The following is a 25,240-nucleotide window of genomic DNA, read 5'->3' on the forward strand; positions in this document are numbered from 1 at the left end:
TGCCCATGTGGTAATGTCAGATTTCCAAGTGGGAAAGTGAAAATGTGTGAGACCTCTTAGACCCTCAACACAGTTTGGTAGAGTTGCTTCTGCTATGTTCTATTTGCCACGTCAAGTCAGGAGACCAGGCCAGAGGCTTGGTGTGGAGAGTAGATGCATGTGGTCACATGATGGTAGTAGTAGCAATGTCAGATGCAAATGAGTAAGAATTCAAAAGGAGGTGCTTAGTCTGTCATACTCCAAATTGGCTTCTGTAGCACATAGCTACATAACCTGTCATGACAACCAAAAATACTTTAACATTACACCCTAACACATTGATGTGTCTTCTAACTTTGCTGATGTAATGGATTATGGGAGGTTTGGGAACCCAAATTCAGCTCCTCAGTGACATACAAAGTAAACATAACATTTTGTCCTTAATCCCACTACACTGTGCTTTGAAAGAATTGCTTGCAACTTCTCTGTAACTCTGTCTCTAAGGGTCATCACTATCAGTCATCTGCCAGGTCACCTGTAGTTTCAGTCCCTGCCCATTTCTGACATATACCAGGACAACTTTTCTACCCGCTGTATTGCTGCTTCCTGCTGTATCTAGTGTTGCACTTGCTACAACATTTGTATTTGCCTTTCTGGGATGTATATTGAATTTATGTAAGTTATATTTTCCTTTTATGCAGCACAGTCTCTTGGTAAGCACTATCAATCACTGAGTAAGGCAAATGCTAATCTTAATGTATGCTGCTGGAGGTATTTCTTGACAGTTTTCATCCAAGTTCTGACTCAGCCCAGCCCTTTTTAGGTTAGTGAGATCTAATAAGATCATAACATGGGGTGGTATAGCTGCAGGCAGAAAATTCTGTTTGCCAAATATATTTTCCTTAATAGCAAGATTCATAAATTAATCTAGGGCACTGAGACACCTTGGCTATTCACATGCATTTAAACAAAACTCACTTCAGTCAACTACTTACCCTTCTAGCCACTGGTTTCTCTGAGATGGTGCCAAACTCTTGGTCAGATGTAGCTTCAGTGCTTCCCACCCTCTCAGTATGAAATTATAATTAATATGACTTTACAGTTAAGGTGGTGTTCTACTTCCATTAATAGCACCCATTATTCCAGGGTGTTCTAATTCAGCTATAAAAATTGCCTCTGGAGGTGGAACTTGGCTTGGAAGCTTAATTTAAGAGCAAATGGTTTGTTTCTAATTTTTCATTCAAAACAAAACAGTTTTCTTTTAAAAGGGAAAATTAAATTTATGTTCTTTTTGAGTTACATAAGCCCTGAACGAAATTCCTAAAGTATTGGTATGATTTAGGATTTGTAATTGCATTGCTCTCATTCTCTGCTATCTCCAGAAGCACTGGGTTCTCCCAGGGCTTATATCTAACTTAGCTTTGGCAGAGTCCAGAGCTCTGTCATCTCATCAGTTGGCATCATAGCACATTTCTTACATCAGGCATCAAACTCTCTTTCCAGGCAAAAGTTTATACAAACTACCAAATGAATTTGGCTTGATAATAAGTGACAACCTATTTTTACACTGTATTTTTTAAAAGATTTATTTATTTATGCATTCAGAGCTGGGGTCTGAGATACAGGGGCTCTGAGAAGATTCACCAGAGACAGAGTGGGGAGTAGAACAGTCCAACTAACGAAGTACACTGCTGAGGGGAGCAGCGGGCGGGTCAGGAGAGGTCTGCTGCACCATGTGGGTCACCTCCAGGGCAGTCGGGGATCGAACTTATGCTGAAGTGGTTTTAGCTTCTTAGTGCTATGCTTTAACCTGCTGTGCCACCAGGGAGGGCCCTATGTTTACATTGTATTTTGATGTGTATTTTACGCTCTTATTGTAGATCTGCTGGAGGAGACCCACAGAAAAGATGAAGAAATGGAATCTCTGCAGGTAGAGGAAATTCTCCACTAGGAAAGGCATCATTGGGATGAAAACATTTTTATTTGTTTGTCTTTATTATTGTCATATTCAGGGAAGTATGGCAGATGAAGGAAAAAAATATAACTTAAAGATCCAAACTGAAGTTTGCTTCCTTTTGGATATGTTGAAAACATTTATAATCTTCTAAAGCAGGAAGCCAACTCAGTTTTTGTGTTATTCTTGAAAGGAATCTTTATTTCTTATTATAGTTTAATAGGAACTACAGCATTATAAATGAAATCATAATCCTCCCAAAATCATTTCCCCAAAACAGGACTAATGAATGAGGATGAATTCATGAAATTTACATTTTCAAGTGAAATATATTTTCACTCCATGAATGTCATCTGCCAGTGACCAACCTAGAATATTAACACATATATGGAGCTTAAGACTTACCTTGCATGCCTCTCAATTCACCATAAATTTATGCATATTTCCTAGACTGGAAAATTATGCACTAGAATTTTAATTGACATTTCTGTGCTGTGAGCAATTGATGTTAGGTTGGCATCTGACAGAAGATCTCTGTTTCTTTTACATTGGGCTGACTTACAAATGTGTAACTCAAGTGTCTGTCTTTATTAGGGGAAACATAATCAGGTATACTTATACAGCAAGACCAATTCACTTAAAGAAGGCACGTTGGTGCTTAAGAATAGTAAACACTTTGGACAGTTATAGTTCTTCCTGGGTCTCAAACTGCAGGGTGGGACTGGAGAATGATATAATAAGCTGTCTTGAACTTTAAGGAGTAAAGTTATCTGATTCTGGCAAATAAAAGATAAATCAAGCAAAACCCAGAGAGCAAGGAGAACATTCTATAATTGGGGTTCTTTTATATAATGGTATATCCACTAAGAGAAAGCGATAGAACTGATACGAAAATTATAAGGAAGGGTATATAGTTCTATATGCCTGGGAAAACTGTCACGTATTGGTCCCAATTTCTGTACAGCTTAACTTCTTTCAGTACCTATATTGAAGCATATAAAAGGAAAGACCCCTGATTGTTCTAGTCTATTGTAGAAGACTCTCAAGAGTATATATATATATATCTTGCCTGTCTCTGAGAAATTAATATCAGCGATGCTTGTTGTTATAAAAACACTAAGCATGTATATTGCAAAGATATATAAAGCTTTTTTTTAAAGATTTATTTATTTATGCATACAGAACTAGTCTGGTCCTCAGAATACCATGTATAAACATATTTACTGCATACAGAGTACAAATCTGGCCCTTTTTGATGGCAGCACAAACTTTTTTGAGTTTATTTTCTTTCACAATGCAAGTGTTGAAACATATTAAATATAATAGGTTGTGTTGCTTCTCAAGTATTTATTAAGGACTGGCAGCATTCTCTACCCAAATGTCCATCAAATGTAATAGAATGCGCCAGTCAAGTAGTAATGGACATTTACAGATGTAGAGTATCCAAGATGATGTCCCAAAGCAGAAAAGTTAAATGTTGGCACTGTGTGGTGGCAATTGGTGCATAATACCAACATTCTCTTGAAGGACAAAGAAGGAACTGACACCTCTTAAAGAGCACAGGAGTGCAAGGACACCCCACAGAAGGCCTTTCATTTAAATGCTGGAGGAAAAATCCATCAAAAAGTGCCTACATGTCTGAGCGTCTATTCACTATAAATATCATAGGTGATAGTTTGGAGAAGACTGTTAAAGCATAAAATAAAGCATACAGCCATACAATAGAATTTTGAGCAAAAAAGACAAAATAGTTTCAAAACAAACATCATAGTACTCAGAATTGGAGATTGACAACTTTGAATTTTAAATCCTGACTGTTTCTGATTCACCGGGTAACCTTCAGTAACTCAATTAACTTTGCTGTGCCTATTTTCTTATCTGTAATAAAATATCATAAAACTGTCTTCTAGAAGTGTTTAGTGTGGGTTAGATTATCCTAGAAGGGAGAGCTAAATATTTAATTCCAATTTACAATGTTAGCAAATCCCCATATATCCAAATTGGAATCGATTTATTTATTCATTATCATCATATAATTATGTATAACAGACATTCTTCATTTAATGTTATCCTCTTTAAGGGTAAGCCCTGTTTATTTATCTCTAAACCCTTCCCTGTAAGTAAAATGGTATTCTATATACTTATTGAATGAATATTTATTGAGCACCAATTCTATGTAAGGCACTGCACTGGAGCTAAGGACACAAAAAATGCTGCTCATACTGGATAGTCATCTAGGATAGATTTAGTGGGAAAGACTATTAGATAAATATGATGGACGTATAGGAGGTTAAAGGTGGATTGGGTAAACTGGACTGGAGTGGCAATCTAAAAGGCTTCACAATAATTAACTGATAACCAGGAGTTAGCAGTGGCAAGCCTAGGAAGGCCTGAGGTGAAAGAGACCATCAATTTCATGTTCAAGGATCTTTAGAAACGTTCAAAGAAGTTTGGTGTTATAGAACATAGTGTGTGAGAGGGGAGAGGCAAGTCAGGAAGGAGTTTATAACAAACAGAAGTCTAATGGACCTCATAAAGGAATTAGGAGTTTATATTTACTGCACGAGTTCAGGGTTTGAAATGAGGAAATATCACATTCGCATTTTTAACTTGCAACTTGAAAAGTCAAAAGTAATTTGATGAAGGTGAAATGGACACCAAGGAGACCCACTGGGCATATATCCATGAGAATGTTCAGAAGACACACTGGTGACCTGAGTTTGGTGGTACCAGAGAAAGGATAAGGAGTGAATACGTTGTTAACTTATTTTTGGATATAAAAATCCATGAATTTTTAGACTAGTTGTGAGAAACTAAAAAAGAAGGAACTAAGAATGACTTCTGAGCTTCTTGATTAAGCAGGTTATAATGATTATATTAGCCAATGAGATAACGAATTCATCAGTTCAATTTTTGATATTTTGTTTTTGGGTGCATGGAAACATCTAGAAGCTAGTGTGAAGAGGGGGTGCTCATATGAATCTAGAACTCAGAAGAGGCTTGAACTGGACCTGCGGAGGTTTGTGTCTTCAGACTTCATCTCCATAGAGCATAGATGACACTAGAAGCCACAGTGATAATGGGAAATCTGGCGGGAAGTTTGAGAATAAAGAGATGAATACGTGATTCATGATTCAAGGAAATACCAACACTTTAGTAACTGGCCAGGAGGAAGATCTTACAAAGAAGTTTAAGCTAGAGAGAAAATAATTTTAGAAAAGCACAGTTTAATAGAATATTTCAAGGTAAATATAAGCCATATAACTGAATTCATATTAATTAAACCCTTAAGTCCTCTTAGATGGGATTTGGGTTTTCAAATAAAAAAAAAATCACCATACAATGAGCTGTAATTTTTCATTTGTATATAAACAACTCGTGCCTTTTACTTGCATAAATATCCGCTGAGCACAGGGCCTTACCATAGTAGGCACTCAGTAATCTCTATTGACTCAGTAAACAGATCACTGCCCTGCTACTGGGCACTTATTTTTATATAGGACCTATTACTGGTTGTAAGGTCCTCCCATTAAAAAAAAAAAAAAAAACATTTTCTCATCCTGGAGTTCAATTTTGTTTAAAAACTTGGAGGTGGGGGAGGTGAGGTGATACTTCCAAGTTCTCTCATTCCTGTAACCCCCCCCCCCACACACACACACACACACACTCTCTGTTTCTGTCTCTGTCTTTCTGTATGTCTCTCTTCCCACCCCATCCCACCCACCCACATCTCTCCTCTATTCTGCTCTATTATCCCTCCTTCTTTGAAGGTGTCATTGAAACAAAAGTTGATTGCTGAATAATTGGGCAGGAACACTAGGGATCAGTGGGAGAGGGAGAGGATAAAATGGCCATGGAGGCAGGCAGCAGAGAGGAGTGCTTTTGCAGCAATCATAAACAATGGAGAGAGACGTTCCACAGTGTTTTTTTTCAATGCAGCTGGTAATTACCAAAGTTCTTCACTGGAGCTTAACTTTATCTGGCTTCTGTTTGTGTGTATGACATTCAATTGCAGTTACATTGTGTGCTGTACTTAAAAACAAAGTTTTGTCTTTGACTATAAATTTGTGGTATTGTATCTAAAGTGCTATTTGCATATGGGTTTGAAGTCCATGTGAACTAGCAAATCCCTTTAATCCGCTTGAAATCAACTGAAACATTTTAAATAGATACAAAAGGGAATCCATTTTTTCCTCACTTCTGTTGAAAAGTGAGGAAAAGGATTCATTGAATGTTACACCTTTCTTCTAATGGCTTAGGTAATAGTAGATGCTGTGGTTGTTTGTTTGTTTTTAAAGATTTATTATATTTATTTGTACAGAACTGGGGTACAGGCCAGAGATGCGGAGGGTGAGAGGATTCACCAGAGACAGAATGGGAAGCAGAGCAGGCAGATCGACGAATTACACTGCTGAGGGGAGCAGCGGGCGGGTCAGGAGAGGTCTGCCGTGTCATGTGGTCGCCTCTGGGGCTGGCGGGAATCTCATGCGGAAGTGGCTTTAGTTTCTTAGTGCAGTGCTTTAACCCGCTGCGCCACCAGGGAGGGCCGCTGTGGTGGTTTTTTGTGCTCATTCTTTAAATCACCATTCTTCCTGGTTCACTTTTCAACAATTTTTTACTTTACTCTTAGTTGCCTGTGAAACCTGGCATGCAAAGCATGTCAAAAGAGCATCCCGTTTAATTTTGAAAAGTTTCAAAGTGCTACCTGGCAGCCATTAAACAGAGTATCTGGAAAAACTCATCTACCCTCCTCTTAGGCTCACTTACATCTTCTCACTTTTCATTTGATGTTTAAGTGAGATAAAACTAGATGATTATGAACACAATGTTCCCTATTCATTTGTCTTTACTAGGTCTTCCTCGGCCATTTTGAGGCAGTATCCATATCTATAAATTAGAGACAATAATAATACTGATTCCATAAGACTATTGAGGATTTACTATGACAAATGCATAAACCTTGGTGCCTGGCAGGTCTTTTATAGATGTTAATTCCACCCACTAGGTGCCTGCTAGGGCAAAGCATTAAAGGTGCCTGTCTCCTTGCACCCATTCCTTCTGCCTGCCCTTCCTTCCTCCCTCCTTTCTCTTCTTCCTCCCTCCATCCCTCTTACCATCTCCAGAGCCTTTTTTCTATCCTCCCACTTCCTTGGGCAACAATGATTTTTTTTAAGGTTTTTTTTTTTTTTTTAAAGATTTATCTATTTATGCATACAGAACTGGGGTACAGGATAGAGGGGCAGGGGCGATGAAAGGATTCACCAGAGACTGAGTGGGGAGCAGAACGGGCAGAAGAGTGCAGTGGGCAGGTCAGGAGAGTGCAGTGGGCACTTCTGAAGAGTGCAGTGGGCAGGTCAGGAGAGGTCTGCCATGTCATGTGGGTCAGCTCCCTGGCGGGGGATGGAACTTCTGCTGTAGTAGTTTTGGAGAGCTTCATAATGATGTGCTTTAAACCTGTTGCACCACCAGAGAGAACCCACAATAATGATTTTCAATTCAGGTTTGTTCAGATTGTTTTGTCTTTGGATAACTATTAAACATAATGACAAATGTAGAATGTCACAAGGTAATAATGATTATGGGCTGCACATGGATATCAATTTCATTTTAAGGGGAAAAAGGGAAACATATAGTAACGGACCCAGTAAATGTCACAAGTATTTCTGGACACATTTTTTTTTTTTTTTTAGTATCAGTACTTTCATTAGAAATGAATTGATTTCTTTTATTACTTTTAAAAATTGAGTTTCTATTTTTTTTAAAGATTTATTTATTTATTCATATAGAACTGGGGTACAGTCAGAGATGCGGAGGGTGAGAGGATTCACCAGAGACAGAGCGAGGAACAGAACAGGCAGATCAACAAAGTAACACTGATGAGGGGAGCAGCGGGCAGGTCAGGAGAGGTCTGCCTCGCCATGTGGATCTCCTCCGGGGCAGGCGGGGATCGAACTCATGCTGAAGTGGCTTTAGCTTCTCAGTGCTATGCTTTAACCTGCTGCGCCACCAGGGAGGGCTTGAGTTTCTATTTTTTAAAAAAGGAATTTTTTTTTCTGAGGCATTCCAAAAGTTATGCCCAGAGGATATTAAATGGTATTGCAGACATGCTGTCTTTAACATGCTTATCTCCTAGATTGCTTTTAAAAATAGTCTAGAACCTTCCATTTGAAGGATTTGATTTAATTTTTTGTCAGGGTTTTGGGAGTGGAGGGGCAGGTATTTGCTTTTGTCACCTCAAGAATACTGAGATAAAAGATTCTGAAATGAATAGAGGAGAAGGCTAGAATGAGCTGTTACCTCAGTTCAGCTAATTCTGTTGTAGTCTATGACAGCACCATGTGTGAGGGATAAAATATCCTCAAATTTCTTATTTCTTTCGGATCAAGTCTAACAAGTATGAATAGAGGCGTATTCCAAAGTGGAAAAGAATTTCCAGGGTAGAGTTGGCAGAGACATCTTTGGAGATAAGCTTGGCAAGAAAAACTATTGAAGACATAATCTGACAAGGGCAAATAAGTTGTCCTGGCAGAGGCTGACAATATAGTACATTGACATTAACATCTCTGGAGTTCCGGAGGTGCCATTCCCCCTGGTAGCCAACCACATGATAAGTCGGACCAGTGCAGACTAGCTGGACAGTTTTGCTGTAGACCATAGTTTTGTTGTCAGTCATTTTTGCCTGACCATGGAGTGTGATATGTCCTTTCAAGCCACATGTGTTTTGGGGATTTAAGATTGTGAATGGGGCAGCCAGAAGTCCTTGAGTTATTTTAGATGGGGAAGTGAGGGTGAGGTGCACCAGAAGAATTCAAGGATTGGCTAGAACAGTTCTTAAATTTCCCCAGAAATTCTGATTTGCTTGGCAGATACTAAAGCACACTTTTAGAAGAGCCAGTTTGAACAAGTGAATAAATTGGGATTAACTATTTAGGTTTTTATTAACCTGAAGGGATGCAGTTATAATAGAATGTCTGTAATTCTTGGAACCAGAATGTGAGATATATCTCCTTACTCTTCTCAAGGTGCATTCCTCAGAATGTAGGAGAACCATTATTCATCTCCTTTTTTTCCCTGATATATAATAAAGGAAAAAATAACTCTTCTAAGCAATTTGTAAGCCAGATGTGTCCGCACGGGGTGGAGGGCTGGACAGCACTTCTCCATGTTGAGGGCCTAGGTTGGCTCACAATTCATTAAAATCTGTTTTCTCAAAAGGTGAAGAAACTTACCAAGCCTAAACTTGGTATGTGGTTAACAGAGATAAAACATTAGTAATCTGTATTAGGGTCAAGCGGGATCTCAGTCAATTAGATTTGCACACTTTAACTTCCTATGTCAGAGGCCTCAGGATTGCAGGGAACCAGGCTCAGTAAAATAGATTCCACCTGAATCATTAAATTTTATCATCCAGCTTTACCTGAAATTTCAACTTAATTTTAACTCCAAGTTTATCGCAGAATAAAACTGGAAAATAGAATACCCAGAGAGTGAAATATTCTTATGTATGTATGAGTATATAGAAGTTGACTGACAAGGATATTTTCTTTTGAGAATAAAAACTATAAAACCTGACTGATTTTGTTTATCCAAATTGCTCCAATGCACAAGTCTTAAGAATTCAGCTGTTTCCTTGAGTCAAGCTTTTTTTCTAAAACAGAAAGAAGTACCTTAGATGTATTCAGAAAAACACAAAGATAAGTAGTGTTTGAACTCAAATGCTTAGGCTTTGCCTTGTGACAAAAAGTTTACTGAACCATTCATTGGGTGCTGAAAATAAGCCAATGTTTGTGTTTCAGCATTTGTTACTCATTCCCACAAAGGGAGAAATTATTTTATGTCTCCATATACCATCCCATTTGCAGTTAATTTCATGAAAAGCAGCACTTCCAGAAACATCCCCAGGTGTCTTTGTTAGAGTCAGAGTCCTTTGCTTTGTGGACTGTGGCAGAAGGATCAGCTTATGTTTTCCTGTAATAAATGAAGACCATCTAAGCACATAGCATGTTTAATAGTTGGACTTATTTGGGAGTTTCTGCTGTGTGTAGACAGTCATCAGTCACCTTATAATTTGGGATGACTTCATGTGGATTTCAGAGCTTGAGTATATCTGTGTGTCTGTCTGTGTTCTCATGTCACATCCTTAGACAGGCCTCAAACTTCAGGCTTGTAACCTTGTGTCTATACAGACTGCTGTGTCATAAATACCATAGTGGGTGACTTAAAATGAGGAACCTGAAAGGTGGGATGTCTAAGGTTACCACAAGTATGTATTTTAGAGGACCCGCTTCCTGATTTGTAGCAGGCAGGGAGCGATCCAGTGTTATCTGAAGTCTATTTTTTTAAAGTTGTATTTATTTATGCACACAAGAACTGGGGTACAGACCAGAGTGCAGGGGGTGAGAGTATTCACCAGAGACAGAGTGGGGAACAGAACAGGCAGGTATACTGAAATACACTGCTGAAGGTAACAGAGGGGAGACAGGAGAGGTCAGCTCCCAGGTCGGGGATTGAAGTTGTGCTGCAGTGGCTGCTGTTAGCCTCATAAAGCTGTGCTTTAACCCCTTGGGCCACCAGGGAGAGCCCTGAAGTCTATTTTCTAAGGTTACCATTCCTTAGAAGACTAGACCCTTAGGACCTAAACACTCCCCAAGGCCCTTCTCCTAATATATTCACACTGAGGGTTAGGATTTTTGTTTGTGGATTTTGAAGGGAAACATTCAGGCCATACACCACATGCTCCATTTTGTCTCCAACCTCCTGGTAACCATGACAGTTGTGAAAAGCAGTATTTTACATAATGACTGCAGTGTGGAACATATTTGGAAACAGATGCTCAGCAATAATACATTTCTGGTGAAATTGTTTCCACCAACTCATAAAACAAATCTCTGGAGTTCTCAGCATTAATAGGACATCATTGAAAAAAATTATAGTTCTAATTTCTAGAGCTATTTCTGTCCCATTTTCTAAAATATAAAGAAGTTCTATAGAGGATTTCCTCCAAGGATCTTGAAACTTACTAAAATTATATTTCAATAAAATTAAAAAATACTTATTTAACACTTGTTAATTCCTGTCCAGGTTGTGCTAAATCATCTTCAAAGGGTGATGGCCAATGCCTCAAAGAAGGAAAATGTCATCCTCTGATTTGTTAATGGATGATATTCAGTAGCTACTGAACAATAATTTTGTATCATACACTTGCTGAAACTTCTAAATATATGCCATTTATTCCTTACAACAATCCTGTAAGATGGATCTTGTAATTCTCACTTTACAGGATAAGACAGCTAAGGCACATGGCTTACTCAGCCAGTAAGTGGCAGAATTAGCACTTGCATTTGAATCTGTCAGCTTCTCCTAGCACTGGACTGCAGTGCCTCGGCAGCTCATGGAGAACAGATTTTCTGTACCTTTTTGTTGAGGTTCTTGGCCTGAATTTTAATTTCTTTACCTATTTTTTTTTTTCTTGCAAATGATGACTCATTTGCAAGAATAGTAAGGATTTAGCGTGGTCAAATACTAACTGACCTATTACCTCCTCAAAAAAAAAAAAAAACCAACTTTAAAAACTAAAATGACTAGGAAATGCCTAAGTAAGTCAACTACTGGGAACTCAGTGCTAGTGAAGCAGCTTTCTGTCTTTCCATAACTTGAAAACTACTCCTTAGGCCTTTGATTCTAAGCTGCACACACATGGCAGATGGTTATTGGGAAGTGAGGAAGATTTTCTTTCCTGGTGTGAGATTATGAACAACTCAGTAATCTTGAACACTTCTAGGAAGGAGATGGGATCATTTTTCTTTTTCCATTCTGCACCTTTTCTTTTTGCCTATTCATCATGTTTTAAATAAACAGACTTAAGAAAGTTGTTATTAAAGCCCTCCTCGGGCTTCTTCAATTTCAGTTTTAAACCAGGTTCAAAATATTCTGGCAAAAATTAAAGGCAACATTGAAAATGTTTGCATAAATTTTAAATTGTGCAAAAAATGATAAAGCTGAAATGAACTGAAAAAAAAAAAGACTAATAACCATCTTCTCTTAAATCTTTGTCTTTTTATCATAGTCAGTGATTATTTTGGTTTTAAAAAATTGATTCTGAAGATCATTTCTTTTCCAGAGTACCTGCATTACACTTCCTACTCTAAACATTAGTTTAATGTTTACTTTTAAAAGTGTGGAGACTTATTTGTATGCTAATAAATAATATATAATGTCTTAACAATGTTTCTGTATTTTCTCATAAAATGAAACACAAAAGAATAAGACTCTAGGATACTCCAAGCCTCTACTACATTCTGTTTGTAATTGAAACCCCTAGTGCCATTAGAGAGAACTAAAAAAAAAGACACAAATGAAGCCTGGAGTCTGGGGGAAGAGGTCATTTACGAGCTCTGTGATGAATACAACTCCTGTAGCCCAAATCTAAAAGAATTGGGAGAAGCACACAATAGAGGTGCCATTTAATTGCACAGTATCACAGCTAATTAAATTGAGTTTTGCTTTCTTTTCTCCTTTCTTCTGCTATCTCCCCAATGGTGTTGACTGTGTGCTTCAGCTAGACTAATGTCAGAGTTGCAACTTAAGAAAGACACATGACAAAACTATAATCCTTTTTATTATGGAGTGAAACAAATATAAAGTGCATACAAATAATGATTTCATATGAACATTAAGTTTTATTATAGAATAGTATGTTTTGTTACACTGTCACCTGACATCTGTTAAAAAGAAGGTTTTGGGATGCTTTTCTAGCATTTGTAATTTTGAGATACTCCAGAAGTTTCTAATGTATTCCTTAACATCTACCACACACACAAAGTATATTGTCCACTTGCATAAAGCTTCCTTCTTGATAACCATGTACTCAATGTCCAACAATATTTACTTCAATAAATAAGAATGAAAGGATAAATGGAAGAATTAATTAAGTAAATGAGTGGAAGGGAAAGCGATGTTCCAATAAAACTTTATAGAAACAAATTTGTTTTTCAAAAATTTCTCTATCATGAAATATGGTCCTTAATTTGATTTTCTTTCTCAGTAAAATAAAAATGTAAAAGCCATTCTTAGGCCATGGACCCATAAAGACAGGCAGTGGAATGGATTTGACCATTTGTACCCTATCTTAGAATAAACTACTTTAAAGGCTATCTACCTCAAGAATATTTGCCAGTTAAGCAATGGAACTCTAATGGGTGGTCATCAAAGAATAAGTTTTTTAATTCTTCCTCAAAAATAAGTTGGTACTGTTGACAGAAATTTAAATAATTACCCACTGGAAGGAAAATATAATCTACCTAATAATCGGCCTCTATCAGCCTCAGGTAAGGTGGTGAATGTTAAAAGTAGCTTTCATTGCTGACTAAAGTTGTCCATATATGTAACAAGTGTTCATCTTATATTTTCCTTTAGTTTTTATATTTTGAGATTTTGATCCGTTACTGCCAGGGATGATTTTAAAGCAAGACAGTTAAGGAAATAAATTATCACTCTTTGTTTATAAGTTGTCACTCTTTGTTTATAATTTCCTTATTTATAAGGAAATAAATTATCACTCTTTGTTTAAAATCCTTAAATTTTAAGTAATGATGTTCCTAAAATTTGTGGCTATACATCAGGTAAGGAGTTAATTGGCAAATATTTTAAAAGTACCTTATGATATCTATTCTAAATTCAGAAATTTTAAAATAATTTGGGATTGTTAGCCTTTGTTAGTTTTATAGTCATTACTATTTATAGCATTTCATTGACGACAATAGTGTTCCAACTCTTTTTCTTTACTCACATCTCTCTTAAACAGACAAAACCACGGTTTAAAATTGCACCTGGGGAAGAGGCTAGTCAGACTGCAATGAGAAATCAGAATGAAGCTCAATTTGAAGAAAAAGCAGTTAAGTATTTTATAGGTAGGAATGTTTAGGATATTTGGGATTCAATAGGCAAAATTCTTTTTTTGGACATACAGGATAAGTTCAGTCTCCAGGTATGCTTTGTAGAAGTACATCTAAATTGTCAGATTTGTTTCCTGTTTCTTAGCTACTAAGAGTACTGCTCCTTTCATTATCAGAGTATAGATAACCTGAGGTTATAAGTCTCTAATCACCTTCCCACTGTGCTTATATATTAGGAAATGGTTATTAATAATAGCTTGATTTTAGTCAAACTAAACTGGGAAGCAAGAAAAACTGTCAGCCAAATACATTACTTTGAAATCATCTTATATCTTGATTATTCTTCCCAGTAGCTTCTCTTTAGGGTTGTGAGAGATAACTGTATACAGAACCACAGAAGGAATATGGAAATGCGGGGTGAGAGAGAATCTGCCGTAATGTCCCTTGTGCTTTAATTCCTGAAAAGAATTAAGTAAAGTACTCTGTAAGTTAAGATGTGGATTTTTGGAATTGCTCAAAGGAGTATAATTTAGTTCCCAGAGCAGGCTATTTGCTTCTACTATGTGATGGTTCAACTGGTGACAACCATGATGGTCAACTACCAAATGCTGTGTTGTAAATGCAGGGAGGAAGAGCTTGGAACAAAGAAGTCTATGGTTCTGTGATTTTCCTTGTGAACATTGTTCACCTCAGAGCCCAGAAGATGTGTGCCTCTGAGGGAAATACAGGCCATGTCAGCCTTAGGGAGTCTCATTGGACCAGCTGTGTTTGGTGACAGTCAGACACACACCCTGAAATAAAAACATACCTCATTGTTTTCCACATGTTCTGCATGACACCGACTTGCTCACAAATTATGCTATAATCACCCCTGTACTGTGATTTACGTGGGAGTTCAGAGCAAATTCAGCTGATATATGACTAACCTCACAACTGGAAACCTGTACTTTATTTCTTACAATGTAAATCCCTGGGGGTGGGGGGATGCAGTATTGGCTTCCTGGTTATTGGCTTGCTCCCCTTACCCCTCAGCTACTGTTCGTGCAGCTCCCTTTAGGGACAGTCAATCCTTGAAACTGCATGAGTTGTCATTTGCATTGCCCCTAACCACCATCAGAGCCTTTATATTATCTGCAAATAATTTCAGTTGTTCTCCAGTCCAGATGTCATTCCCTGAACTCTTGCTACCTGTTTCCAGTCGTTTCAGTGTTGTATTGAACAATGCCAGCATAAATCTAGTTCTGTGTTTTTTGACCTTAATTTGGTCTATAGTCCAATCCTGTCAGCTTTCATGCCCCATATTCCATATGTGCCTTAAGAAATAGTCTTAAAGTAATTCCTTGTGTTAAAGAGGGGAAAAAGAAAACCTCATTGTTTTCACATAGTGGTCTAAAATATACACTGTAGATCTGAAAGTTTTTGGTATTTGTTTTATCCAGTTAACTGGAAAATACTTTAAGCAAAGCCTCACCTAAGTTTCTCTTGCTGCCTCTCTTAGTCTCTCCAGTGTGTGACTTGAAACAAACCAACAGAAACTCCTCCACCACACCCCAAAAACTCATGCACACATCTGACTGAAGTATGCCACCTCAGTTTATTCTGAACAGTGTTAAACTGATGCACAGTGGTCAGTTATGGCCTTATGACAAACCAGGCCACAATCCAAAAGGACTACCTGAGATTGTAGTAGAAGAAAGCCAGGGTAGAACTAGACAGCCTCAGGATCTAGGGTAGCAGTGGTGGTGAATGGGAGGACAGATCAAATGTGGAACCCACAGGCTAATTCTCTTTTTAAATCATGTGATAGTATTGGCCTCTGACTCTCTCAGGAATTTGCCACACCCTGGACAAATAGTATGTCCTCCTTAAGGGGCACTCTCTCTCTCTCTCTCTTTTTTTAATTGATTTAATTATACATACAAGAGCTAGGGTTCAGGCCAAAGGTACAGGGGATGAGAGGATTCACTAGAGACAGCAGAGAGCAGAACAGATGGGTCTACTTCAGATATACTGCTAAGGCGAGTAGTGGGCGAGAAAGGAGCTGCTGGGGCTCGAACTCATGCTGCAGTGGCTGCAGATAGCTTCAGAGCGCTGAGACTTAATCCCTTGTGCCATCAGGGAGGCCCCATCGGGTTACTCCTTCTTACCTAAGAAGTGATACATCCTTTGTCACTGTCTTTGCTAGATAAGTGAAAACGTTGAGGGTTTTTATTGACAACTTCTTTGTCAAAATGTTGATATCTTGCTGTGGTGTTTCTTTTCAGTACTTCTAATTTGTTATTTTGGACTCAGAAATGTGTGATTTGAAAAAAAATTGCATAAGCAGCCAGTGAAATTAGTTAACAAAGATTGCCTCCAGGTGTCTAATGACAAATAAATCAAATACTGGATGACTGCGAAACCATGGCAAGCCACCAAGACACTGGCTGTAGAGTTTTCCTTGAATATAAACCAACTGAAAAAAATGTAAACTCACTTTGTCTGACTTTTAATAGTGTGCAATTTTATGTATAGATTGCAGAGTCATTTGGTATATTCAAACCAATTTATGCTGAATTTAAAGCTTGCTGTGTGTTTTCAAACTTGAGGTTGTTTCTGATTTTTTTTTTTTAAATCTCTATGTGGAACACTGATTTTTTTAAATGATTTCCAGTAACAACCTTTTACCTTTTATTTCACTGAAACTTGGAAAAGAATACATCTGAAATTATTCTAACTTTATTAATTGTTAAAGGATTGAAAGTAAGTGTAAATATATAGAGGATGTGTAAGTATATGTGTGTAGATGTATAGAGGATGAATTTGCATTCTATTTTATATCCCTTATGTAGGAAGTACCATTCCAAAATGAATATTAATTAAAGGGAGCTAGCACTGACAGCAAACATGTCATGCAGTATTCTCTTTGGGTGAAGCAAAGTGGCTTTTCCTTCCAGAAGATCTGCTGTGTGGTTTTAGAGCAGTGGTAGAAGGGAGTCCTCTTTTTGGGTTTTTCCTTTGGAAAAGTTTATGTCCCTTGTGCTCCAATTCCACAGAAATTTCCAGAATTTTTCTATATTCTTAAAGCTTCTCAGACTTAGAAGGGAAACTGTTATTATATTTTCATGCCAAAATTGTGCTTTTTTCACATGCTAATGACTATTTTTAACACATTCTTGAGAAATGCTGCATTATTGTGATAAAGTCACTAGACCTGCTCAATTATCCTTCCAGAGGCAGAAGGACTGTTTTTTTTAGGTCTCTTGAATGTGGCACATTCATTGGCACAGCAGCATGAAATGAACAGTGAACAGGGATCAGATATCAGCAATAAATCTAGCACTTATTTCCTAATTTAGCCTACAAATATTTGCCTATTTCAATGATGCGCATGAATTTGGTTTAGTTCATTCATAAATTCCAATGTACACCCCATTGTGACCACAAGTCAAAGAAATATATACAGCTGAAACCAAAAGTATATATATTAAGCTCATCATAATAAGCTAAAATATAGTAACCTTACTGTGCAGGAGTATTGCTGAGGTATGGTGTGGTAACACACTCTTGAAGGTTGTGATCCTGTACCTATAAATCATGTACAATGTTGTAAACCAGTATTATCTCACTTGAAAAAAATGCTGGCTATCCACAGAATTAAGAGAAAAAAAGTTAAAATATGTATTTTTATAGTGGAAATGCTTTCAGTCTCTCCCAAAATGTAACTGTACCTACTTGATCTGTCAAACCCAGAATAAATGAAGTGCCTGTCACTTTGAACAGCTGGCACCCTCTATTGTGATTCAGTGACTACATGCATAATCCTTAAAAGTAAACATTTAAATAATTGTTGCCATTTAAGTGTTTATTAGACACTCTCCTCCTTTGATAGAATTTAAAAGTAGTGAGAAAAGGTCTATGCAATCACAGTAGCAAACAAACTTTTTTTATTTCAAAATATATGAAAGAAACTTCTGCTTTGATTTTTGTCTAACCTTTCATTTCCATTATTATTTTCCTTACTATTAGTGTTATTTATCTAGAAATATTTCATACATGAGAAATAGTTTTTTTTTTTAGTAGATATGTACTGAAAGTAATACATTTGCAGCTCAGATATATTCTTAATTTCACATTTCAGGTTTAATCAACTTCATAAAAATACTTTTAAGAAGAGCCACAGACACACATTTCAACTACCCAATTACTTCTTTTTTCTTTCCCAAATAAACCTCTTTCAGATATGATTCAAGGTAGAATTTACCCTCCTCTACTTTTTTTTTTTTAAAGATTTATTTATTTGTTCATACAGAACTAGGGTACAGGCCAGAGGCTCAGAGGCAGCTAGAGGCTTCACCAGAGACAGAGTGGGGAGCAGAACAGGCAGATCGACAAAGTACACTGCTGAGGGGAGCAGCAGGCAGGTCGGGAGAGGTCTGCCGCGCCATGTGGTCACCTCCGGGGCAGACGGGAATTGAACTCATGTGGAAGTGGCTTTAGCTTCTTAGTGCAGTGCTTTAACCCGCTGCGCCACCAGGGAGGGCCTGTGTCTACTACTTTTAAGACAAGATCGGCAGCTTACTGGTCAGGCCTACTGCTCTCATATATGAAACATCCTGTCCTTACAAAGATTCTCTGGAAGTCTTTTATAGCTACTTTCATCCTCATAGCATCGTCTGTCACCCTCGCATATTGTTACCATCTTGCATTAACCCAGGTGATTGAATCCTGCAGCACTGTAATACCATTTTCGAATGTCATCTTGTCAGAGGCTTGCTGCCACAGCAGCTGGCCTGCTGGCCATTCTGACCTGACACCAAAATGTTTTAGTAAAGTAACTTATCTGTATAATATTCCTTCATGTTACTTCAGGTCTATATTTGGAACATAAAGACTTGCAAGCCATTGGTGGGCTTCAGAGATTTCTGTATTTCTCTTATAAGTGTATGTAGAGTTATGTGTGTGTAGGCTGTAGGACTTAGAAGAAGGCCAAGGTTCATCACATTCTCAAGTTCATGACTATAAAAATGAGAACCATTGATTTATTTATATCACCTGAAATAGCATGTTTATCATGAGACTGTCTACATTTTTTGGCTGTTTTCCCTCTGTTCTCTTCTCACCTCCTAAACCCCCTTTCAATGTCCCAACAATAATCTCTCTACAGGGTCCAAACTTAGATGTGAGTGAGTGTATGCGTGTGTGTGTGTGTGCGTGTGTTCGGAGGGTCAGGAGGAGAATATTGAATCTACAGGTTGAGCTTAAATATGTTGCTGTTCAGATGAAAACTGGAGATTTCACAATAGCAAAAAGACACAACAACTGCAGTTCTGTTGAGAGTGGGAAAAGTTAAAGTGAATACAATTTATTTTGTTATAATATATTGATACTAAGAGCTATACTGACTTTTTTCTCCAGAAGTTGTAACAGAGCCCCAATATTAGTTTGTTACCTCTGTTTTAATCCTAATAACATGAGAGGCAGTAAACTTAAATAATGCTAGCCCAGAAATCCCTAGTATGGGGAAAATGTACAACCTAAATAGTGGCCATAAACATTTTGGGCCTGCCCAGATGGTTCCTATAAATGTGACAGTGCCCACAGGCCTCTGGGAGCCTCTGTATGTTTCTGTCTCTAATGAGGTTCTGTTCAGTCTGCAGAGGATGATAAAGCATTGCTGAATGGTTTTGCCGAAGAAGCACTGTGAATAAGATGCCTGGTAACAACAGATCAAAGCCCTCCTGAGGCATTTATATGCATTTATTATGAGGCACTCAAATGTGACAGTACACAAGTCACCAGCAAAATAGCAGTTATTTCATCAAAATTATGGGGGCGATGGTGAGGTTCTCTCAAGTATGTCAACAAAATGCAATTAAACAGATTATATTGCTAGAAACAGTCTGCTTTGGGCTGATTTTGCATAATATATTCATTTAACTCATACCCACATAGCCAAATGCTTCAAGGGTACAATTGTTCAACTCAGTTTTCCAGATGGAGGGTTGGAGGTTCGGTTTCAGAACTCCACAAAGTCAAGGTTTCTGATTCTGCATGAAGCTGGGAATGGCCTAGTTCTTACTATTCCTAAATGCCCATGTGGGCCCATGTGGGGCTTTGAGAGACCTGAGCTGAGTGGCTTTCTTCACCACTGCCCCCTTTCTGTCTTAGAACAAATGATTCATTTCATGAAACAAACAAAAATTTCAATACAGATTTCACTAGTCTCCTCCAACTGTTTAAAGTGAGAGAAAATTAAAAAAAAAAACAAAACTGACTTTGATCCGTCTAAAAAAAAAAGATGACATTACTTTAAAAAAAATTAAGGCTTTCCACTCTCTGAAATTCAGCCTTTTTCTTTGTTAAAAACTTTATGTGTAGCTGTTGGCTAGAGAAAGAGTAAAAAATACAATCTTATTATTAACGATTTAACCTTTAAAACAATGTAACCAAAGACTTTAAAATATAGATTTTTGTGCAACCTTCTACTATGCACTGGGTCTTTCTCAGTATTTTTCCTGCTTTATTTTAATTACTTATGAATTTTAATTGATGAACTTGTTCTTCTGCGTTTTACCTTCCTATAAGGTCATACTTCGTACTGTATACCCGAAAGCTGATATATGTGTTGGGTTCCTTTTTATAGCATTACTATTTTCTAGTTCTGGTTCACATTAAAATCTATATCTAAGATTTATAGATACTCAAATAGTAGATTATTTTTACCAGTGCGAAAGTGGGAAGATGTATTCAAATTGGTACTTATGTCTAAATTTATAGTATTTATTTTTTAATTAAACCTGGTAGTCCTAACACTGATTGACTTGATATGAAGAAAAGTGCTAGTGATTCTCTTATACTAATTTTTCTACAATAGAAACCATTGTGAATAATTTTCATTCTTTTTCATTTAATTATTACTAATAGAGGATAAAGAGAAAAATGGAAAATTAAGTAAACTTGAAATGATTTTGAATAGCTTTGTTTTTATAATTGCATATTATGCTTTATTTGCAGGACCGTGTAAATGCGTTGGAAACGGTAAGTTGGGGCATTTTCTTTCTCTTATCAGAATTACTTCTGTGTCCTGATGTGGATTTCAGATCCCTCTTCAAGGAAAGCATTTCCAGAAAGCATTTCTAGATTCAAAGGGGAAAATAAGCTTACTATGTCTTAAAGGTAGGTGTACACATACTTTATTATGTAAGAAATAGAGAAAAAGCAATAATGTCCATATTTAAGTGTTCTCTGCTGTCTTCAGATTGCTGTCTTTAGGCAGGGGGCAGAAGAAAGACCAAGAGATCCACGAGGCTCACAGTAAATAGGGGCTCAGAGCGATACCTGATATACAAAAGTAGGGCAGAAAGCAAAGGCCCAGGCCTGGCCCCAGATAGAAGGATTGATGGAACTTTAGCCCCTCTAAGGCCCAGAACCTTGACAAGCCAGTGTTCTCCGGCCAGGCTGCTCAGCAAGAATCAACACAGTGCAGACTCTGGCCAGAGTAGGAAAGAAGGTGACTGGAGGGGCTCATCCCCAGGATTCAACAGGAAAGAATGTTAGTCTTTCTCCGGGGTAGGTTATCTAAGAGATGACTAGACCCTGGAACCCCAAGGTTCCCGGACTCCCTGGGTCGCAGAACTCACCTGACAGGGGCCAGGTGTCTCTACCCTGCACCTCCAGAAGCCCCCAGCTGGAGACAGGGGCTGCACAATCCTGGGCACTGAATCCCTTCTTGCCAGAGCAGAGACTAGTGTGACCACTGCAGACAAACCAAGAGCCTTAGGCTTGGGCTCTCTCCCAAGTGGAGAGGGAGGTGAGGCCTGGGCACGGGCACTGAGACTTAGTCCTGTCCCTGAAAGGCTGCTTGATAGGAAGCTCAGATTAAGATGCTAGTTATGCTTTGAAGTTTGAATAGTCAGTATTAATAGTTTTAACTAGTTTTTGCCAATATCCAAGTAATTATAAGAGCTAGTCAATTTTTTTTTCTCAAAAATCTTATTGACATATATCTAAAATTAGGAAATAAGTGTTTTAAAGTACAGGAATATAAAGGCCAGCCTTTCAGTATTTGTTGGGAAAATCTTTTTAACTATAAATAAATGAGATGGCAGTTTATTGTTAAAAAGTAAAGTAGTGGAGAGGTAAAGTGTGTCATTGCCTCCCTACATGTAATGGTGGTTACAAGAGAGATGGATTAAATGGAAGTAAATTCAAGGGGTAAGAGCATGTATTTTTTTAATGATAACTTATAACTCTCGACATGTAGAAAAAGAATGGAAGAGTAAGCACAATTTATAGTGATAACTTGTTAGACAAGAGTTACAGGATGTGATTTCATTCCTTTCTCTGTTTTTCAAGTTTTATAAAGCATCGTTCTATTAGCTTATAATGAATGTTTTAGTAATAAAAACCTTGTGAATTGGAAGAAGGATAGAATAAGTTATGGTACTACCTTATGATGAAATATTATTCAGCCATAAAAAATATGATTTTCAAAAAGCAAATATTGTCATGCCCTTATATGAGGGCAGGGAGATATAAATAACGTATATGGTGAATATGATGCAAATATATTTTGTTCATTAAAAAGGACCTTAAGAAAACACAAAATAGTAAGAATGTCTTGAAATGATTAGTCATTTTTATTTTCTCTTATATTTTTACAAATAGGAAAAAAGTAAGGAAACTTTAAACAGTAAGACTAATACAAAATATTTCATGTGAGGAATGGACTGATACAAATAGGGCATATTCTAGTCTTGTGTAAGTAAGTGGTTTTGGTTGACAGTGTATTCATAGCCTAGTGGGTAAATAATCTGTTCCTGAGATTTCACTGGCTCATTTGGAAAATACACTGACCTCAGTTTCAGTGTGATGACACTGTAGGTGAATAAAATGTTTAGTGTTCCTCCACGTATATTTTACTTACCCTTAGGAAATCTCTGGCCAACAGAATTTGGCTTGTGAGTTAATGTCCTTTTTAAAAGTATGAATAGAAACAGAATTTTAGAATTTGAGGACCCAGACTCAGTGTAAAAAAAAATGCTTCTTCTATAGCATTTTGCAAATCACTTGTTTCTTGATTCCTTTTATTTGTAGAAATGATAAGTAAACTTAGTTTACTAGGTTGTGAGCATTGTGAAAATATTAGTGCTGAACAAATGTTAGATTATCACTACCATTGTACGATTGCTTAATATTTCTTATTTAATCATTTTAACATATGCCAGTAGCCTCTCAAAAACTGAAAATTATATGAACAGTAAAGCCTATGACTTTTATTAGTATTTGTTAGTTTTTTATTTACATAATCTCTTTACTGCCAAATACTATGGAGTAGAATCTTAAATGCTTTATTCTTAAGGTTCCTGTAGGAATAAAGGTAAAAATAAAAAGTTACCATGAGAAAAATAAAGTTGATTAAATGGGCTAAGATTTTTACAGAGGCAGTTTTCTCAAGATGGTTTTAATTTGAAATAATTATAATAAGTAAAACCATAAAAATGGAAATGCTCAGTAATAATGTTAATGCTCAAATATTATGAAGTCCTTTGACTTCATATGGCATTATAAGGAGCAGATTAAATATACTTGGTAAGACTGTTCAACTGGTAAAGTGTTTTATAGTTCATAAAATCAAGTGTGTTGAAAGTAATCTCAAGATCATTTATTATTCTCTCACAACTCACCACTTAAACCATAGAAAAGTGTTGGTGGTCTGCATTTGGTTTTGCATTGAATACAGGATGCATATTGTGGTAATTTAAATCTGCAAAAACTTGAAATTTAATTATTCCTTTAGGAGTCTTTACTGTAGATTGACTTTAAAAGTTCATTTGAAAATAGAATGGCTATTTCATCATAATGAGAAACTGATTGACTAGTCACCAATACTCTCTTTTCTTAGGTCACAATTACAATCACATGTTCATTTTTTCCTTCTTTTTCTCAACTTTTCGCTATCCTCCTTTAGATCAGGGCTTTGGGGTTAGGAATTATATTTTATTTGCAACTGTACCCTCAGGGCTTATCAAGATTCCAGGTTTTTAGTGGATAATCAATAAACATTTGGAGAACGAAAGAATGAATGTAGAACTGAATATAGATGACACCTCACGTTAAGGCTGTTCTTAGGAATATTAACATACACAGTAGCAATTCAGTAGTTGAGGGAAAAGATTCCCTAGAAGTACATCAATTTATCATTTGTTTCTTAGCCTTTTTAGTTAGTGTTATATTTTGTTTGGTGTTTCACAAAAAGGAGCAGATTAAATATACTAATGATCTTCATTAAAGTTTACTGAAAGTTTTCCTAGAAAGGAACCATGTTTAGCCAAAACCAACAGCAGGGTGATTCCTCAGATAAAGCCATATGAGTCCCTGATAAAAATCTTAACTGAGAGCCCCAGTACTTGGGCCGTGGTTGGGGTTCAGCTGTGGATACTGAAGAGGACACAACAATATATGAATTGTGTTCAATTCCTACATATAACTTCTTAAAGTTATATGTAACTTTAAGAAGTTACATATAAACAATGATGTAAGATTAAAGACTCTTTCAGCCCATGAATGAAACCTTATTCATTTCACAGGAGCTGTTAAGAAGAAAAAAATTATACATTGACACCACTGTGGTGTAGGTACCAGGGGAAGTGTTAGGTTTTGTAGCTGAGGGCATGATGGTGGCTAGCATCAGGGAGAAAAGAGCAGAGAAAACATTTCAAATTGGGGATGTAGTTAAAGTTCGAATGAAGTCTGGAAAAAGTTTATTAAAAGGATATATACTTTTAACGTAAAATCATGAAATCATGATTTTAAGGTTAAATCATAAAATCATGGCTCTCATGCAAATATAAAATGAATTCATGAGAAACAAATTTATCGAATTCTTCACTAATTCATAAGATTTAATAATATGAGCAAGTTGTTATCACTGACTTACAGATCATTTTAAGAACCACACATATGTGTGCTAACGAGAACTGAAATTGATTTTTTAAAGATGAAAACTAACTCCTTCCATAGTAAATTAAAGAAATCAATTGGAATTGAATTTGCTTGTCCACGATCTAGAATCATTCATATTGCTGTCAGTTGCCTACAACTCACAGCATAACTAACAACTCAAGGACAGTGACGGGACAGAGATCCCATAGAGCTAGGCTAACACTAGTTATTCATTGAAGACACTCAGTGAGTTTTGTTCCATTTCAAATTCCTTCACACTTTTTTATTCTAATAGGTTCAGAGGCAATAACACTTTGAGGGAGTAATAGGAGATATTTTATTTTTGAGTTTTAAAATACAAACTGTGGGGTTAAGCTTGATCTTTTGCATCAGGGCTATACTAGATTTCTATCTGAGTGCTAGTTGCAATTGGTCATTTCTGGCTCCCAACCATTCTGTTGGGAAGGATTCTGACTGCCCATTTGGA

The 25,240-nt window shown here is 36.9% G+C and overlaps 1 protein-coding gene across 1 annotated transcript in view; it reads left to right on the plus strand.

Annotated features, from left to right (window-relative positions):
• Window positions 1-1,874: 1,874 nt before the first annotated feature.
• The window catches only part of LOC105853557 (centrosomal protein of 128 kDa-like), a 68,931-nt gene continuing 45,565 nt past the window's right edge, over window positions 1,875-25,240 (plus strand). Inside the window, exons 1-2 of the mRNA XM_012724329.1 lie at window positions 1,875-1,909; window positions 20,824-20,847. Coding sequence (XP_012579783.1) covers window positions 1,895-1,909; window positions 20,824-20,847 — 39 coding nt within the window. The 5' untranslated portion in view covers window positions 1,875-1,894. The remainder of the gene's footprint in view (window positions 1,910-20,823; window positions 20,848-25,240) is intronic.

This window comes from Condylura cristata, unplaced genomic scaffold, assembly GCF_000260355.1.
Source record: "Condylura cristata isolate star-nosed mole 26May11 unplaced genomic scaffold, ConCri1.0 scaffold00013, whole genome shotgun sequence".
NCBI lineage: Eukaryota > Metazoa > Chordata > Mammalia > Eulipotyphla > Talpidae > Condylura > Condylura cristata.